The sequence below is a fragment of the Hemicordylus capensis genome, chromosome 1 (genome assembly GCF_027244095.1).
Source record: "Hemicordylus capensis ecotype Gifberg chromosome 1, rHemCap1.1.pri, whole genome shotgun sequence".
NCBI classification, from domain to species: Eukaryota; Metazoa; Chordata; class Lepidosauria; order Squamata; family Cordylidae; genus Hemicordylus; species Hemicordylus capensis.
Genome location: NC_069657.1, coordinates 172,300,015 through 172,320,288, shown reverse-complemented (window position 1 = coordinate 172,320,288; position 20,274 = coordinate 172,300,015). Strand labels below are relative to the sequence as shown.

The following is a 20,274-nucleotide window of genomic DNA, read 5'->3' as shown; positions in this document are numbered from 1 at the left end:
ATATCGTGCAACGTAAAAGCCATGCTGGGATTTTGAATTTATTTTAAACACAAATAACAGAAAGTATAATGTACTGGAAACCATTGGGTTACTGAAGTGTTAAAAATGTAATTGCCAAGTCTTTATAAAACCTCTTTGCCACAACATTTTATTTGCAAACCCCTTTCATTATTTTGACTTTTTAAATCACTCTTGCCCCATAGCCTCCCGGTAGATTGTCTAACACAGTTTAACCTAGTTTGTATTAATCACTTGCAAAGTTTGAACCCCTTTATAAAGAGAGAAAAGGTTGAACCTGGACAGTTTATCAGAGTTCCCTAAACTTACAAATACAAATATGATAAATATTTATATATTCCACTTTTCAACAAAAGTTCCCGAAGCAGTTTAAATAGATATAAATAAATAAAATGGCTTCTTGTCCCCAAAGGGCCCACAATCTTAAAAAACTTCAGAGCATACAAGAATATGAAACAAATCAATCAGGTTGCCATCTTGTTTTTCTTATTAGACTTGATGCGTATAACATAATTTTTGGGATCACAAAATAAATCCAAAACAACTCACTGAATAATCCAAATTAATCTTTTCTACATGATTGCAAAATGGCTAGCTTTGTATACAGGCACAGAACTAGGAAGCTTTCAGCAAACTATTTAGAATTCCTATTTGCTTCAGTGTTTTTTTTCTTTCCAGTGTCAAGAATGCCATGAAAGAAAGATTGGACACCACTATCCCTTGAGCATGCCTTGTAATTCAGCACCATAGAAAGCAACACTATCCATTTTATACAAAATTAACTGATTTTGTCATTTGTGGTAATTTAGATCCGAGAGTGTTGTCAGTTCTACTGCTTTGTGAATTTTTCTATGGGCTCTATTGTAAAAGGTTTGTCAGTATCAAGACTCACCTGGCAAGGACTGTAGTCTCTGTCCTAAAAAGCAAGAAACAATATGTCTGGGGGTAACTGGTCCCTTTCTCTGAAAATTTCAGTATCAGATTTTCTTTAATTTTCCCAAAGAGAAACATTATTTGAAATAACACAGAAATTAAACCTAAGAAAGAACCTGAGGACAGGAATCTTGGAGAAACAAGAAAATTTTACTAACATTTCTAATTTTTACCATTTACCATCATGCTATTACTATCTCACACCTGATTAATACACAAGATTAGCTAAACTTCAGTTCCTCTGAAGAAACAAAAATGTTTGGACTGAGATGATTTCATACTTCTAAATTCTAAAACTTTTACTTGAAAGCAGTTCTTATTTCCAAATAAATGTGGTAAGGATCACAACCTTACAGCTGATTCAAAGGTATGTGCAGGACCTCATGTCACACAGTCCTCTCAGTTGACTCTCTCCATATTGAGATGTTAAAAGTTAGGCAAAAACAACAACAACAACAAAGTAAGACAGAAACCTTCCTGATGTATAATGGATGTTTCCCATAGAAGGAAAGTTATTACATGATAAGAACATGATACAAACAACAGATAATCTCCTTGGCCTTGTGAGAAGATATAGTAAAGTGAAAGGACGACATGATTGCCCCAGGCTGCCAATCACAGAAGTGCCTGCCTTCATGGCTATGGTGCTTTTCTTTTCACACAAATGCCGCTATAACTGTGAGCAGCAGGTTGAGGGCAGAGGTGGACCTAGGTAATTTTGGAGCCTGGACCTAAAGGACATTGGAGACCCCCCGCCTCCCCTGCAAATTAAGCATCATCATGCTCTACTACCCAGGACAGACTAAAGAGGATTGGGGGGCGGGTCCAGGGGCTATGGAAGCCCTGGACTTCGGCCCTGAAGTCTAAGGGTAAAAGCGCCTCTGATTGAAGGCATGATGACAGTGGTGGGATGTGACTTCTCACCCACATTCAGTGCTGCAACCATGAGCGCTGTTCCATTTTACAAGCATCTGAAAAGGGCTATAGTCTCCTTTATATCAGTGGGACTAACAACATATGGCAACACTTCACACAAACCTTTTAAGACATACTATCTTTTCCACAAAGCCCATCAAAGCAAGAAACTTTGCTGTGTATATCCACCTGATTCCCACACCCCTGTTTCTTTCACATCTGTCTCGCACCCACACCTCTCCCCATGCCACGCCCTCCCCTACCCATGCCAGTTCATTTCCAGCCTGCTGTTGGAAAGCAGCCTGGGCCTCAACTGTCAGAATATTTTTACCACACACTTTCCTTTAGAGATACCAAGACAGGAAAATTCAAGCATTGAGTCATCCTAGGCCTGTTAAGACACAAACCAAACCATTGTCAATCCTTCTGGTGTCCCTTTCATCTATAGAGGGAAACTGTTTTGAGAAACCCTGGATTATATATTGAAAGTGGAAGACAGAAGAATACAACTAATTTTCTTTCGAGTTACATCTGATCAACAATACTTGCACATCATTATTTATAAATATGTGTCACAGCTGGAGGCTACACAGGTTTCAATTTCTCTGTCAGTGCTGCTTCTGTTAATCTTAAATGTGAAGAGCTATAAATTACCTCAATATATAGAAATAACTCAAAATTGTGTTTTGCAGTGCATTTGATAAAGCTTATCACAAACTCTGTTCTCTCTCACGACAGTGAGACAAGGCCAGTTCCAGGTTTTCAAGGGAAAACACCTGCGGTTGGGATCCCCCTAGAAAGAGGTCTAACCTTTTCCAGCAAGAACAAACTTTCAAAATCTTTACTCTGTTTTCCACACTGGTATCCTGTTCATGATGGATTAAGGACTGAACTGGGCCTAGGGCTTAGCTTCATGGACTTTTAACAATCCATTTGGTTCTAGGCAGCTGCCCAAAACTTACAGGCTCTGGCACAAACCTTGTGGTCATATATTTGGGTTCCAAATAAATATATTGGGATCAGGAGACTGCTAGTTTCTGATTGAGCAGCACTGAATTGTTCTTGCTTCAGTATTCTTTCAATAAAATAAAGCAAGGGTTCTCATACTTGGGTCCCCAGACATCAGACTACATTCCCATTATCCTCAGCCACAATGGCCTTTGATCACTGTGGCTGAGGATAATGGGAGTTGTAGTCCAACAATATCTGGGGACCCAAGTTTGAGCAACCCTGAAATAGATTGCTAAAAATATTGGCCCAAATTCTCTGCAGGGGAATGTGGGCAGTGGGACTACATTCTCATTATCCCCACTCCGTTGTGTGTCTAAAACAGGCCTGCTCAACTTAGCCCCCCTCCAGCTGTTTTTGGACTGCAACTCCCATGATCTCCAGCACAGTGGCCAGTTGCCAGGGATTATGGGAGCTGTAGGCCAACATCTGCAGTGGAGGCAGTTTAGCAGCCCTAGTCTAAAATATCAGCTCTAGTGTTGCGGGACAGGACTGTTCCACATCAACTTAAAACTGCACAATCTCAGTTTTGTGACACAATGTCAGGTCCCACAATTGCGATTGTGCCATATGAAGTCAGAGCAGAACAGCCCTGCTCCACACACAGCACTACAGGCAATGTTTTAGCCTTACAAGCAAAAGAATCAGTGGTGACGGTGAAGCTGCAAGGAGTTGTGTTGTCTCCAGAAGCATGGATGGTGCTGAATCACCTGCGTTACCTTGCAAAGTATGTGGGCCATTAATACAAATAACAACCAAATGATACCATACCTCAGCAAAAATATAGGATATGCTAAAGGAAAACAATTCATCTCGGTATAGACAAGCATGAAAATCTGGCTGATCTGTATGTGCAGTGGAACCCCTGTTTATGTTTTTTAGGCAGCCTACATCTTTTTGGGAGCTGCTTGGTAAACCCTCCACTGCTATAACAGCGAGGGAAGCTGGATGCCCCCCATGTGCATACGATTGGGCTCACTGTATTGATTACAGCGGGTACCTGCATTCAAGCCTGAGGAAGGGGAGGGCCACTTGACTCATGATGAAATTCCTACATAGGCGTCACTTATGTTTAGCGATTTGCTAAATCCTGTATTTAGATCATCATCTCTATATCAGTCATGCACATATGTGATTTGTTCCTTGTATATGGACTGAATTATACAAATGTAGGGCCATCACCTGTGGTTATATAACTAGGGAATCCACACAAGTATAAATATTATCTAGATGGGAGTGATTTCTATGTTGGCTTTTTGTAATGTGAAATGTGACCTTACAGATGCATTCCCTTGCAGGTCCTAAGTTTACTCAGCTCTCTGGATTATCCCAATGTGCAATGGGATTGACAGTCCTCTGTTCAAAAGCAGCTACTTATCACAAAGAGAAATGAATTTGCTGATAATTGTGCTGCATTATCACCACTGAGGCTGCTCATGATATCAGTCAGATGTTAGAATCAGAAACAGTTTAAAAATCAGAAATGGCCATATCTTTTCTCTCCCTCTACATATGGTTCTTGATTATCTAGTTTTGTGTTTCTTCCCTAACCACATGTCATCTTTCTCTAGAGGGTAAGAAGAAAGCTCCAATATCATTCATAATTTAACAGTGTCTGCTCGATTTTCCCACACTAATAAATCTAAGACCTTTATTACACATCTCAGGCTTATGGCATTTATTTTGTGGAAAAGTTGCAGTAGACCACCCTTTATAAATATTTTAGGATTGTTTATAGATGATGCTTTGGAATATGCTTCTGGAATACACTATGGTGTTTACTATCCTTCTTTACCTTCCATTCTAAAACAACGTCAATTTACTCCTATCTATTTTTCCAAAGCAAGACTGACAGGAATGTTATCAACTCCAAATGGTATAGTCACATGCATGCAAAATGTGGTACAAGTTGTGGTCCTGAGCAACTAATTTACAGTTTACAGAAGGTGGATTTGAATCATCCCCTGGCTAGCCAGGTGACCATAAGCAGCAAAGCCAAGCATGGAGATGTATTGCAGGGAAACAGGGCTGTTTGTATTATTAGTTCCCACCAGTCACCAGAAGCGGGAGGGACGTTGCTGAGGCACCCTTCCTGGGGCTTTGGTGGAACTGTCAACCGGGCTGGGTGGTAAAAGCCCTCCAGCCCATGTACATGTCTCTGTGGTCGGGCACTTGCATGAGAGAATGGTCCACTCTGGAACAGGGTCTGTCTTCATCACATAAGAGCAATCTCTTATGCAATTTAATCCTGCTGGTCTGGAGAGGAGAGCTAGTCTTGTGGTAGCAAGCATGACAGGTCCCCTTAGCTAAGCAGGGTCTGCCCTGGCTGCATATGAAAGGGAGACTAGAAGTGTGAGCACTGCAAGATATTTCCCTCAGGAGATGGAGCCGTTCTGGGAAGAGCATCCAGGTTCCAAGCTCCCTCCCTGGCTTCTCCACGATAGGGCTGAGAGAGATTCCTGCCTGCAACCTTGGAGAAGCCACCGCCAGTCTGTGAAGACAATACTGAGCTATATAGAACAATGGTCTGACTCAGTATATGGCAGTTTTCTATGTTCCTTTGCTCTAGATGGATGGTTCTTCTCATGAGGTGTGGCTGAGACCAAGCATGCTTGCACCTAGCGGAAGGGTCTGGGTCCCCCTTCCCCTACCAACTTGTACAAAAAATAGAGCAATACCACCAAAAATCGAAGAGGCAGATACTACGTAATCTCATCCTTTTCCTAGCACTCTCATCCTATCAATACATATATAAACACTCATGCACGGGATAGAGATGGGGGTCTAGGGAGAGGGGGAAAATAGAAGTCCCTGGAGAAATGGGGAGGGTGGCATGTGTCTCTTGGCATATCTGCTGGAGAAAGGGCCAGTATGGAGAAATGACCACCACAAATGGCCATTGCCGGGGTGGGGGGGAATCATTCTGTGAACATATGCAGGAAAGTAGAGAGGTCACTTGTGCAGTGTATCTTGAACCAGTACAAGTCGAAAGAGAGGGGCCCAATCCTCTTTTCCCAGGGGAGGGAAGAGTGGGTCACAAGACCCTTCCTCCCCAACTGCAGAAGACAGTGGTGCGAGCAGTGTAAGGGAAGGGTTAAAATGTATTTGCCCTGCCGAGGGTGGGCAAACACTGCCAAAAAAAGCACGACGGCACTGAGCATAGCCCCTCTCACATTGTGGGCGATGGTTGCAGATTCACTAGCGTGCTGATGCCTTGCCCACAGTCCTGGCAACGTGAGTGTGACAGAACTTGCTGTGAGGCAGCCTGGGTGGGCTAGGGAGAGGGAGGGGTTCCTCTGCCCAGAAGCCAGAGGTTTCCAAACTGCTGTCAGTCAATTGTCTGTGGCATGATTCTTGGCTTCACAGATTAACCACAGCTTTGTCTTCCCGAGATTTCACGCTATGTCCAAACGGGGCCATAGAAACTGAAACCATGGCTGCCTTTCAAAAATATGATCTATTTGAGTGAAGTAATTGTTCAGCATTGCCTAGTAGGCAGTTTATCAATCCAAGTACCTCCCAGGTAAGTAACAGTTCAATCTGCCAGGAACACAACTCTGTGCTGAGCTGTTTCAAAGACAGGAAGATAACTAGACAGATCTGCCTTAGAGGCAGGTCATCAACAAGGGGATGCCTTCCAGACTGATACCTGTTCATGTCTGCCCAGAAAGTAAGCTATAATCCTTTGTATATCACCTCGCAGACAGGCAGCTTATTCAGGTCTGACTGTGAGGCAGGTCAGCATGTAGATATGCCTAGGAGGCATAGAAGTATGCAAGACGGCCTTTCCGTCGCTTCAAAGAGTTATCAAGACAAGTCAAGAATTTCATTTTAATGGTTTCTCAGGAAAGATATTTCCTGTAAGAAATCATATGAGCTCCTTCAGTCTGTTTGCTGAATGTGTTAAAGGAACCTCTCTAGAACTGCACATTTCTATTACCAAGTACCAAAATAAAACTACTTTTACAATGTCCTTAGGGATTATTATTTATTTATTTGTTAATAGGGAAACACTTTATAAGAACTTTTGGAAGTTTATGAGAAGAAGAAAAAGAAGTGAGCTACATGATCAAAGATATACTTGGTAAAGCTCTTGCCGGGTTGTACTTCAGATTGCAAGTAGAGGAAAACCACATGTTTGAATGTACTCCCATATATAAAAACATCCCTGCATTTAGAAAACCAGTACATAAGGAAAGAGGTTCTATCTTATCCCTGGCATGCTTGCTTTCTATATCAGGGAGTTTTAATATAAAGAAGCATTCACCACATAATTCTGTGATTCATGGATTTTGGCTTTAGGGCTATTAAATACCACACACACACACACAAAACAAGAGCTGAGAGTCAACATGAGTAGAGAAAATAAGTCTTCTGGGTTTGGGTGTTGTTTTTTTAAGCCTTCTGGCTATAGCAAGGGACAAGCAGATTTCCCCTGCTCTGTTATTGTTCCAGTCCTACCCTGCCTACTTCCCAAATTAACTTGGATAATTTCTAAAATTAATTTTAGAATTGGTACAAGCATCTTTTGCTAGTTTTCAGTGTTCATCTTGCTTTGTTGTTGTTACAGGTTGCCAATGTGCACCAACACTTAAATACATTGATTAATCGTAGCAAAAAAGGAATCCTAATGCAATTGCCTGATCACATTAATGCTAGTACAACCCCATAGAAAGTTCATTGATTAATGGGATTTATTTCTGAGTAGACATGCATAGGATTATACTGAACGGTTCCTTTCTGCACTGGAGCACATCGGCAACCTGTAACCGGGGAGGGGGATCATGTGTGGGTTGAAAACTGGGTCAAACTGCACATGCATAGTATCCTGAACCATGTCCAGAAACTAAACAAGTAGTTCCAAATAGATTTAATGGAGTGTACTTTCTGCTTCTTTTGGCATGGTGATACTTGCCTAGGACCCCCTCCCATGTGCTGTCAGACCTGGGCCAAAATTCAGATAGGGGGATGTTGTATCTCTAGCTTGATTACGTTATTGCTTTTTTTATTATAATAATATTAAAAATATTTATGAACTGCTTCTCAACAAGAAAAGTTCTCAAAGCAGTTCAAATAGGAAAAAGAAATGAAAAGCTGCTCTCATGCCCCAAAGGAGTTCACTATTTCAAAGTTCAAATCTCAAAGTTCAGACTAGTTTAGTAGAGCTCCCCCAATAATATTGACTGGTGAATCCTACCATATGCAGTTAAAAGGCTTACAAGTTTTAAAATTAAGTCTCCAGTGTCTTATTATGGAATGTTATAAGCCATATTAAATCACATAGGATTTGTTTGCGCATAAACACAGTAAAAGCAGCCAATTTATGCCAACAAAACACTTTTTTATTTCTGTGAATGAGCATAAATTTTTTACCCAAGCCAGTCATTTCAAAATTCTCCTCTCAAGGATATTGATGGCTTGTTTTGAAATATAGTGAGATGTCACCCACAATGTTAAGATCCTCTTACTTCAGGAAAAATGAAGATCTGAGCATGTGCTGGATCCAGGCGTGCAGCCAGCTGAGCAGCAGCCCGCATCCAGCCCTGCTTGGTGGCCCCTTCCAATATGCCTGTGCGCATGATGTCACGCACATGGAGCATGGCTCGGGCTCCATGGGAGCCCAGAGCAAACTCCCCCCTCCCACGCCCGGGCTGCCAAGAGCCCGGTCGAACTCTCTGCCAATTATTGCAGGCAGCTCTGACTGCCCCCTAGAATATTTTCCCCTTCCTCTCCCTCTCTGGAGGGAGAGAAAGGGGAAAAGTCCTATTAGGCAGCCGACCCTGCCTTAAATGACGAGCTGAGAGCTCGTCCGGGCTCTCTGCAGCTCAGGCCACGCCCCCTTGTCATGTGCCTTGTCAAGTGCAAGGGGGCATGGCCTGGGCTGCCGAGAACCTGGACGAGCTCTCAGCTCGTCATTTCAGGCAGGGTCAGCTGCCTAATAGGACATTTCCCCCTTTCTCTTCCTCCAGAGAGGGAGAGGAAGGGGAAACTGTTCTAGGGGGCAGTTGGAGCTGCCTGCAATAATTGGCAGAGAGTTCGCCCGGGCTCTTGGCAGCCCGGGCATGGGAGGGGGGAGTTTGCTCTGGGCTCCTATGGAGCCTGAGCCATGGGGTGGGGCTCTCTCGGTGACCTTTTCCCATTGGTGGCCTGGGTTCTTTGAACCCTTTTGCCCAATGGTGGTTCCGCCCCTGGCTGGATCAGGAATACAGCAACGATCATTTTGCAAAATTAAACTCATTGTGTGCTGGAACAATCTGCTAATCTGTATCGAGATCCCACAGTGGCCAAACGTCCAAGAATTCTGTCTCACCCAACGAGATCATTCACTCAATCAAAAACTGTGTTCTACCTGGGCTTGGGAGCCAAGTGTGCTCCCAAGTTTCAGTAATGTGGTAAGAGGAAAAGCTGGCTAGAAGTGATTGTGTGGAAGCAAGTTAGGAGGAAAAGCTACCCAGGTTTTCCTCCTCTCTTGCTTTCACACAATCATTTCTAGCCAGCTTTTCCTCTGACCTTGCTTCCACACAACCGAAAATTGGGAGCACACACAGCTCCCAAACCTGAACAGAACACAGTTTTTGATTGTATGAATGACCTCTATGTTTACTGGCTGATATCCTAAGGAAGCACAGATGCAGTGAGAGGATAACAGCACTTCCAGGGAAACTTCACCAGTGTACCAGCACAGGAGCCATTTTGATGACCTCCCCTTCCTGAGAAAACCCTCTGTGCCACCCAAAATATATCCTTGAGGGCTGCACAAGTCATGGGTTTGGGTGGCACAGAGGGCTTCTTGGGGAAAGGAAGGCCATCAAAAATGGCCCCTCCCCTAATGCACCAGTGCAATTTGTCTGGAAGTGCTGCTATTCTGATCCTCTCACTGCCACACTTCTAACTGCTTTGCCAGGGGTCTTCTCCTAAATTTGCAGCACCAGTGCCCAGCCACCTGCTACCTATGCCTGAGAAGTCCACAAACCAGGCCTCACAAAACACTCTGCAACATTTTATTAATAATGCTACCATGGCAAAAACAAACTGTGACAGCATGAACTGTGGGGAAATCATTGTTACCCACGTACGATCTGTGTATACACAGGTCTCTTCTTACTGTTAACAAAAACAGGTCGTTCCTTGTGTCTTTACATGTGTTAGTGTATGCAGATGCATGCATATGTGTGAGAGGGATGCAGGCAAATCATTTGCTGGAATAACTGATTATAGACTCCAATGTATTTGGAGAGAGTAACTCCATCACTCCGTCGCAAATGGAGTGATCAATGGTATGCCCCTGACTTTACTCTAATTACAGGGGTTGGAAATTCAGCATGTCTTTACAAGACTTCAAGGGAGTTCCTCCCTAGGCTGATTTCAATCCAGCATAACAGAGGCCTAATTCACTGAAAAGCTCAATTAGAACGCAAGCTCGGGGTCACAGATCCAGTCATTTAGCTGGATTAAAAGCCTGTTTTAGCATCAGGCGAAAGCAGAACAAGGTGAAGTATCTGAAAGACATCAGCTCTTTTGAGCAGCTCGGAGGAGGCCACTCAAGGAAGCAGTGGGGAGAGGAGAGGAGTTGTACATACTGCCACAGGCACTATTGTACAAGCAGCACACCAGTAATTATACACTGGATTACATGGCTTTCATGCTTTATTGGCTCCTTTTGCATTCACACACTACACCTTCAAGTACATGAAAAGAAGCATTGAAAATGTGCTCCTTATAGTACCCATGAAAGCTCCTGCTGTATCCACTGCAAAGCTTTCAAGCACTTTCTTTCCTTCCTTAACCCTGTTCAGTTTGCTGGAAGAATGGCTGAAGACATCAAATACATGAAAATGTTCCTTTGCGGGCCATGAGAACGAAAAGCAAAGTGATAAATGAAGCTAATATTTTAAGGTATTCATAATCACAGCTGCTACTTCTGCTTGACCTATTGTTGCAGCACAAAAAAAGGAGGAAGCAAAACTTCAAAAAGACACGCAAAATGTGGGGTTTATGGGAGGAAACAACCTCAAAATATCATCCTTCTCTGAGTCACAAATGGAATTTGTTGCATCAAGAGGTTTTGCGTGCTCTAAAAAAGGCCTATGCCACAATGCATTAGGCATTTTGAATTTCTCTTTAATAAATCTCACGTCCTGTGCTTCTTTTTGAAGCATTGCTGTGCTGCCCTCTTTTTCTTGTTCATATCCAGACAGAAGCAGTAAACACAAATTCTAGCCAAGTCTATAATTTATTTTTCAAAAATCTCAGCACCTTATTTGAATTGTGAAAAAGAAACTGGTCTAGAATGAAACTACTAAATTCATAGGCCATCACTAGGACATAATTACCCATGAGTCAAAAAATAATGACACAGGTACATAAAACTTGTGCCTGAGGAGTCACCTCTGAGATAACAAACCCTTTTCAGGTGATCTTAAAGTTCTGGCACTTTGAGAGAAATAATGAAGCTGGGGGCCATATAGCCATAATTACAGCAGCAGGGAAATGCAGGGATTGGCAGTTCGAATCCCTGCTGGTATGTTTCCCAGATTATGGGAATTACCCATATTGGGCAGCAGTGATATAGGAAGATGCTGAAAGGCATCTTCTCATACTGTGTGGGAGGAGGCAATGGTAAACCCCTCCGGTATTCTACCAAAGACAACCACTCTGTGGTCGCCAGGAGTCAACACCGACTTGACGGCACACTTTACCTTTACTATCCACTTTGGCTAAAAAATGAAACTGACCCATTTTGCATTATCCTGCTTTGGGACAACTGCATTGTCTTTACATTATACTTGAGGAAGAAGTGAACATTATACCTTCTAAGAAGTGAAATTGGTCATGAGCTCTACCTGGTTCATGCAGACAGTGGGAAAGGTCAAGGAGCAACTCCACACTTCTTTTTTTTTTTTTGGATGAAAGGAGAGGAAAGCCACTTTTGGGGAGGGGATATGAGTTATTAGATTTGATGGCGGGGAGCTCAGTAAAAGGAGAGGGGGACTCTTCAAATGCTGGGGGCAGGGGGGTGGTCTGCAGTTTGAGGAAGACTCCTTCAGCATCTTAGGGCTGACGCATGCTGTTTGACTCAAAGGATAAGTAATCACAACCCATTTGCCCTGTTCTCAGCAATGCACCTGCTCTCTGCTTAGTTATGGTGAATACTAATCTGCATTGTGTAAATCTAGCAATTAGTGGATGGATGGTCTAGCCTTGTAACAGAAAACTAGATTAAATGGCCTTTGGGTCTCTTCCGACTAACTTTATGGTTGAACTTTGTCAGTTATATATAAGCATGTTTCCTGTTGATAATCAAAGATTTGCACAAATTTAGTCCAACCAGTATTAATAATCTAGGAGAATTGGAAAAAAAGAACACCAGTCCTAACCTTGAACTACTATACTTCCTTAAGGAATTTATTCCTTACAGCACTTGTCTAAAATGTTATCCCAATCAATAAACAAGTAATTAAAATCACCAATGTTTTACAAGCCTCTCTGAGATATGTAGCCATTTCCTGCTGAACTTTCAAGTAGTCTTGAAAGTTTTTTTTTAAATGCACCAATGATTATTAAAGCAATTTTTCTAGCCACTGGATTAGCTCTTTGCTGGGTCAGCTGCAAAGCCTTACTCCTTTCAAGCACTTTCCCTTCCTTCTCTAACCCAGAGCTGCCTAGAAAAAATTCAGGAAAGAATCCTAAAACACTGAAGCAAAATTGGTCATCTTGCTCCACTGACCTGTATTCATTACACTGTCACATCACAAAAACAGTTTGAAATAGGGATGTGCAAAAATCATAATTTGTGTACTGCACATGTGCGGAAGCCGTGTGTGTGCCGCCGCTGCGCTGCTACATGAGGGGTGCTGGGGAGTGCAGCACCGCAGCAGGAAGCTGCGGCAAGCGGAGGAGGAGCAGGTCTTGTGGTAGCAAGCATGACTTGTCCCCTTAGCTAAGCAGGGTCTGCCCTGGTTGCATATGAAAGGGAGACTTGATGTGTGAGCATTGCAAAATATTCCCCTCAGGGGATGAAGCCACTCTGGGAAGAGCAGAAGGTTCTAAGTTCCAGGAGCATGTGGGGCTGGGAGTTGCTTCCGGGGCCCCGGCGTCACTTCCAGGGCTGGCCGGAAGCGCAGGAGCAGGCACTGTGCCTGCGCCGGCTCAGTCCGCCTCTCGAGCTTGGACCCTCCCTCCCACCCCTCTGATACAGAATGGGCGTATGCTAGTCGCCAGTGAGGGGCCGAGCAGGAATTTTTTGGGTCTACACCTGATTGGCCATGTTGTGCACCTTTTTTCGCCTGCCTCAGGCTATATCTGGGGTCCCCCGTTAGATAGCTAGCAAACAATGATCTAAGTTCGGCAGGTACAGTGCGGTGGGGGAACCAAAAAGAAAAGGTGTGGCACCTTCAGGTAAAATGTAAGTCAAGAAGGGGGAGCAAGCCCATCCCTTGAGGCTTGGCAGATCACGGATGGAACTTGTCTCCTGTCTCTCCGCAGGCAGCATCCTATCCGTATGGCTGTGCAGCGTCGGTGGGGTGTTGTTCTGTGAGCTAAACCTGATCTTAGGTCGGCGAAGAAGGGCGCCCCCGCTACAGAGCAGAGGGGCGGCCTGGAGCCAAGGTGCTATCACCACAGTCTGTTAGGTGGGGCGGCCACTGCGTGGCCGACCCAGTAGGCACCGCACTGCATGGGGGGTAATAGCCAATCTCAGCTGCCACTACTGTAATCAGAACCTCAATAAAGAATTGACCGTTGACACCACAACATTGGCTCCGTGTCTCCTTGGGGGTCTGGGCACAAGGTTCCAAGTTCCCTCCCTGGCAGCATCTCCAAGATAGAGCTGAGAGAGATTCCTGCCTGCAGCCTTGGAGAAGCCGCTGCCAGTCTGTGAAGACAATACTGAGCTAGATAGACCAATGGTCTGACTCACTATATGGCAGCTTCCTATGTTGTTCCTATGTCTTAAAGGTGCCTGAACTGGCCCTCCAAATCAGTGCATGAATCATGATTCATGTAAATCCCTAGTTTGAACCCACATGCCACATTCATCTGGTGTCACTTTTCTGATAGGTGAAAATACCCAATGAAACTGAGTCGGATGTTAACAGCAAAATCAGGACAGCCAAACAATACCGATATACTGCTCTGATTAAATAATAAAACTTGCACATGTATTTGAAGAAAGTAGAGGTGAGGGCAGGTAAAGGTAAAGTGTGCCATTGGGTCAGTGTCGACTCCTAGCAACCACAGAGCCCTGTGGTTGTCTTTGGTAGAATACAGGAGGGAGGGAGGGAGGGAGGGTTTACCATTGCCATCTCCCGTGCAGTATGAGATGATGCCTTTCAGCATCCTCAGGTACTCCATTCTAATCCAGTTTAGAATCAATCACCCAAGAACTACAAACAAATCCCTGCAAGAAATCTGGCCAGGATTTTATTGGATTTTATTTTGCTGTACTGGTATCTGAATCTTGGGGGAGAAAAATGAGTTTCACTGGTCTACTTGAATCTTGTTATGGAGCTGTGGCACTGCACCCCAGGGCTGTTGCAGGCTTGTAAGACAGCCCCGACACTGGTAAAAATGGGCAGTAGCCCAAGTAGCATTTCCACCATTTTCCCCATTGTCACAAATGGGGGAAACAGCAGAAGCACTGTTTCCACTACCACCCATTCTTGGTGGTATCAGGGCTGCCTTAGAAGTTTGCAGCAGCCCCCCAGGGCACAGTGTCACAACTCCATCATGGTGTGCCTCAAGTGGGCCAGTGAAACTCATTTTTTAAAGATTCAGCTATCAGTACAGTAAAACGAAATCCAATAAAATCCAGTCCAAATTGCTTGCATAGCCCTCAGGAACATATTTTTGGGTGGCACAAAGGGCTTCCTGGGGAAAGGGAGCTCATCTAAAATTGCCCTTTTCCTGGTGCACCAGGGCAGTTAGTTGGGAAATGCTGTTAGCCTGCTCCTCCTGCTCCACCTTCCTTGCTCTGTATGTCAGCCACTGAGCTCATTCTGAATCAAAGTAAGGAGAGTTTACCTATAACTAGTTCTTGGAGCTGGTTTAGTGATGTGCAAAAAATGGGAAATGCATGCCAAAAGTACAAATCAATCAATCTATCTATCTATCTATCTATTACATTTGTACACCGCCCCAAACTTTCATCTCTGGGCAGTTAACAATAGCATAAAACAAGTTAAAATATATACAAATACTTAAAACAATTTAACAATTTTAAAATCATCCACAAATGAAAACCTTAAAATTTTAAAGAACTGAAAAAGCTTGGGTTTTCAAATGTTTTCTAAAAATGTTCAGAGATGGGGAGGATCGTATCTCAGTAGGGAGCGCATTCCACAGCCTCAGGACAGCAACCGAGAAAGCCCATCCCCGTGTGGCCACCAGCCAAGCTGGCGGCAACTGGAGACGGATCTCTCCGGAGGATCTCAATGGGCGGTGGGGCTCATAATGAAGAATACGTTCTCTTAGATACCCAGGGCCTAAGCCATTTAGGGCTTTATAAGCAACCACTGTTGCTCCAGTGGGATTGAATGCTACTGTTCAAGAAACAAAGTTAAACCACCACTTGGTTGCATGGAACTAGTTGCATGGATCCGAGACAAAATCAATACATATCTATTATTTCAACTAGGGCACTAACATGCATAAGTGATACAATGTCCTATTACCATATTATCTGCATCAAACAAGAACAAAAACCTGTTTTGTACCCCCCAAAATCATCAGCTTTGTATAGATTTCTCTGCTCAATCCATTGGCTGACCTGATGAGCAAAAGACTCAAAATAAGTCCCACTGAAATTATAAGGACAAATTAAGCGTTGCCAAGCTTGTCCTTTCAATTTCATGAGATTACTCTGAGTAACGTTCCTCATTATGTCAGCCACTATTACACACCGATGGAGAGCAGGAAGGACACAATTAGAGAAAGAAGATGCCATCACACTCTGACAGAGACTTTTGTGTGGCATCCACAACCACTTGAAACCACAAATAAGCATTAGCCGTGTTTGTGAGAGGACACGATGACCTCAGCCAAGAATGCTAAAGCAGCTGGCCATTTGGGAGCATTTGCATTTGTGAGAAAAGGGAGACATCTCTGGTAATCCCACACAGGAGTGGAAAAATGGATTAATATTTAGACAACCATGACAATAATCTGCTGGGGGGTCACATAAAAATGGTTGTTCAGTCCTGGCCAATTAGGTTGAGTGCCAGTCAGATGACTCAGCTGGGAAAACCTGGACCATGACCTTTTCAGGGCTTCTAAGTGCAGTGATGCTGTCAATGTTTTATGGAAAAGAGAGGCATAATGAATTAGTACAAACAATGACCTTTTAATCCATAAATGGTTGAGGAAGGCACTTTTTTGAAAAGGCAGGCAAAAAGTATACATTAATGATACCTGGAAGAATAACAGATAAAAGTCACTGAAGTCCTAGTTTGCCCAGCTCAAAATTATCTGAAGCCATTAAGAAAGTATTTGGATATGAAGAATGGACATTGGTACAACTGCAAACCAGGTGCATCCAGGAACTGTTGAGTGGGTTGGCTATACCTTATGGTTGGCAGGGGGGTGCACATTTGTGCAGGTCAGTAAAAGTCAGAATTCTGTTTTGGAATCCCCAGCCCCCACCACAAGGAGGCAGTGCCTCATGAGGCAACTGCCCCAGGTAGGAGGGGGTGGTAGGGGCCCTTTAAAAGCCGCCCAGCCCAGGATGGCTATGGTGCTTCTGCAGAGCATCTAGGGGGCGGGCGAGGAGTGACAAGGGAGAAGCTAGGCACTCATCTGGGGTGGTTAGGAGCCACAGGGATGCTGGGAGATGTAGTCCCTCCCAAACTTCTCCCATATGGGAGCTGATTGGTTCTATCAGCTGCTTGTGGAGTGATTCCCTTTCCCTTTTAAAAAATGCAAGCAACAATCCAAAAAGTCTTGGTTCCTTCTGTTCCTCTCAGTGGTGGCTGACCACTATTGCTTTTTCTTTCTTTTCTTCTCCTGAATTAGGATCATGATGGGGAAGGGGGTTGTCATTTCTGGAAAGCCAGCTGCTGTGTTGAAGAAAAAGAACCTCATGAGAATTTTGGAGAATACAGTATTTGCAAGTTCAGGGGAAATTCCTTAGAATTTTCCCTCCCCTCATAGTCTCCCCCTGAGAAATTTTTAGAGAATATTTGGGGGGCATGTTCTTCTGAAGTCTAGAAATGATGCTCCATGAATGCACATTTTGCCTTCAGTCGAATACTGAGCTGAGGAGGGATGCATCCAGAAAGAAATTCAGCAGGTGCAGCTTTGCCCGTCTCTTGCTAGAGAGGCCACTGATGAGCTTCTGCCTGATGCTTCTCTACAAGGCCCAGTGCTTAATTAATCCATGCTCAGGATGACATTAGTAAAAAGCCAGTTTATGAATTAGGCTGTCAGAGGCATTTCTTCCACAGTCTTTTGAAAAGAAGGACAAATATGCAGTGTAACCATAAGCTAATCTGCTGGAAGGGCCATGGGGGTATTAGAATTAAGGAAGGGAGGGAAGCATCATGGTTGTGTTCCATGAATGATAAGGGGAACACATACAATCTTGGGAACAGACCTCAGAAATGCAGGCTGTTCCTAACTCTGAAAGCTGTGTAATATCCTCTTGTGCACCCAATCCTAAGGCATGTTTACTCAGAAGTTAGTCCACCTATGTTAAGTGGTGCTTACTCATAGAGGAGCATCACATAGGAATGCACTGTGAATCCTTAATATACTTCATGGCTGTGGTTAAATGCTGAGAACGCTATCAGTTTCAAAATTCGTAAGAGAAAGAGACAGAGCATGAGAGCCAATGCATATCTAACAACGGGTAAACCTTTTCTTTATTTTTTGGGAGGGGGAGGCAAGTTATGGAGCAGTTTCCTTGTGGAAAGCTTACGAGGCAAGAGAAACTTTCTCTTGCAGCTCCTGCTCAAGAGGCATTTGAGAAGACAAGCCACTGAGTGACGCTGAGGGCAAAGGATAGGGAAGGGACTTCATTCCCCCAGTGCACATGCTCATTGTGCCTACCCTGAGAGCTTGCACATTTTTACATGACAAGGGGAAAACAGGTGCACAGCTCTGCAGTAGCAATGCCGCTCCTCTGAGGTGGCAGCTCCACCTCCTTGGCCTTATTTACAGAGTGACCATATGCTAGATCTAAAAGGAGCAACCATTCAAAAAATGACCCTGCTGCTGGAGGGGAGTTGGAGACAGCAGCGGCTGATGCGAGCCGGAGCAATGTGGCAGCTGCTGGGCATAAAAGTGATGGGGCTGAGGAGCTGCAGGGCTCATCATGAAGTCCAGCGGGGGTGCTGCATCCGACCTGGAGGAGCTGGAGAGTGGCAGCAGCGAGAGCAGCTCTGGGAGATCCCTGCCTTCCACCGGGGCCCAGGGCAAGCGCAAGCGCAAGAGCCCTCGGCTGAGTGGCCTGAGCAAGCAGAGGCAAGCTGCCAACGCTCGGGAGAGAGACCGGACACACAGTGTGAACACAGCCTTCAGTGCTCTCCGCACCCTTATCCCAACTGAGCCTGCTGATCGCAAGCTATCCAAGATCGAAACCTTGCGCCTGGCTTCAAGCTACATCTCACACCTGGCCAACATGCTGCTCTTACAACAGCAGCAGCAGCAGCAACAACATAGCGAAGGGTTGGGAGCTGAACCTCTGCCGGCGAGGCAGCCCTGCTTGCAATACCAGTCTCTCCTGCAGGGCGGCAGCCCTGCAGCAACACCCAGACCAATCTGCACCTTCTGCCTGAGCAATCAGAGGAAACTGGTAAGGCTGGAATCCAGCACTCACTGACTTCAGGCTGTGGCCCATAAGGCATGTGGTTGGCTTCAGCATGGCTCTAGGCAGGGGCAGTTTTATAGCACAGAAGTCCCCTCTTCCAATCATACATTTTGAAACTGGATTGCGGATCCAGACCCTGGATTTTGTTACCTTATGAATGCTGAGAAACTATTGCTTGAATTGGAAACTGGGGCATATATGAGAAAGGGGGACCACAGCCTTCAGTTTAGCAGTGTGTCTAGTGGTAGTCAATATACACAACAATCTTGCATGATAGTCTTAAAGGATCCTGGTTTTGTTTTATAAAAAGCTCTTTAAGTACAGTCCTTTCAAGAATGTTACTGATCATACAAATATACTCACTTTCTATACGGAGTGCCTATATGTATATAAAAGCTGCATTTTGCTTTGTTTCATAGCTGGAAAAAAAATCATTTGCATTTCTCCCTCATTTCTTGGATTTGCATCATCATCATCTGCCCAGTGTAACGTATTGTAGTGTTTATATTCCTGGGTCATTTGTGTAGCTCTCTTTCATCCTGTCCCTGCAGCTTTTTTCCTTCTCAAGAGATTTTTTTAAAAAATAAAATTTTATTTTAGCTTCATTGCAAGTCTGGGCTAGCTTATCATTTGCATTGAAGTGGGGGGGGAGTGAAATCAATGCACTGGAAAATTGAGACTGTACACTGAAACATAACACACTGCATTTTCAGATTTTAAAGGGTTGCCAGTAAACCCAACTATGTCCAAAAGCTATGGATGAAATGTATACCTGGTGTGGTGGGTGGATCTTTTATAGCAGGTGAAATGGCCACTGACAACTAAAATGAAATGAAACATGGATTTACAATCTTATGTGCACTGCTGTTTTATAATGATGCTTTTATGCTATTTGCAGCACAGAGAAAGGGAGAAACACTTGTCTCTTTAAGAGTTTTATGGACGCTGATTCAGATGAGAAGCTCGCACAAATGCTGGACTGGTTATAGAACAGTTGTAGGTAACGTCTCTGCACTCATGCAATAATGTTTACACTGAAATTGTGCTATTATATCTCTCTATGAAAATGAAAAGTTACCCTGATTTGCACTTTGTTTTCCATTGCCACAGGCTTATTCAAAGGGGCTTTTTGCAGCTGAAACTGAACACGGTGGGGAACGTTGCACCTGGTGTGGCAGCTATTTTCGTGCGAGAAATGCTAAACCTAAGCAGCCGAGCCCTGATACTGATGCCTCCAAAACTTATGTCACATGATGGAACTTGAGCTTTCAAACAGCCAGTGTCTCCTCTTAATGGAGCTCTCATCATGCACCAGAGCCAGAGCTTCTGGCCACTCAGGCTGAGCAGTCGTGCTTCTCTCATTTTCAGCCCAGTGTTCATTGGCCTCTGCTGGCACATTCAAGGGGGCTTGCACTGATAATAGCATATTAGAGGTTTGTATTCAAACGGTAGGAAAAGCACATTTGCCATGGGTGGTATTCTCGTTTAGATGCACCAATGGGAAAACAGGGTACTTATCTTAGATACGTTCTCTAGGACTGATAAAGACATCATACATGTCTGTAAGGGACAAATTACTTTTCTGTACCAGAAAACTG

General features: G+C 44.1%; 1 protein-coding gene across 2 annotated transcripts; it reads left to right on the top strand.

Annotated features, from left to right (window-relative positions):
• The first annotated feature begins 18,093 nt into the window (after nt 1–18,093).
• LOC128341720 (basic helix-loop-helix transcription factor scleraxis-like) lies at nt 18,094–19,944 on the top strand. 2 transcript variants are annotated; one of them, XM_053288168.1, is made up of 3 exons: nt 18,094–18,661; nt 19,575–19,672; nt 19,787–19,944. In XM_053288168.1, the coding sequence occupies exons 1-2, from the start codon at nt 18,182–18,184 to the stop codon at nt 19,605–19,607; spliced, it is 513 nt and encodes a 170-aa protein (XP_053144143.1). In that variant the 5' UTR covers nt 18,094–18,181; the 3' UTR covers nt 19,608–19,672; nt 19,787–19,944. The 2 variants fall into 2 exon arrangements, with proteins under 2 accessions (XP_053144143.1, XP_053144135.1); XM_053288160.1 differs by having other exon boundaries at nt 19,575–19,676.
• The last annotated feature ends 330 nt before the right edge of the window (nt 19,945–20,274 follow it).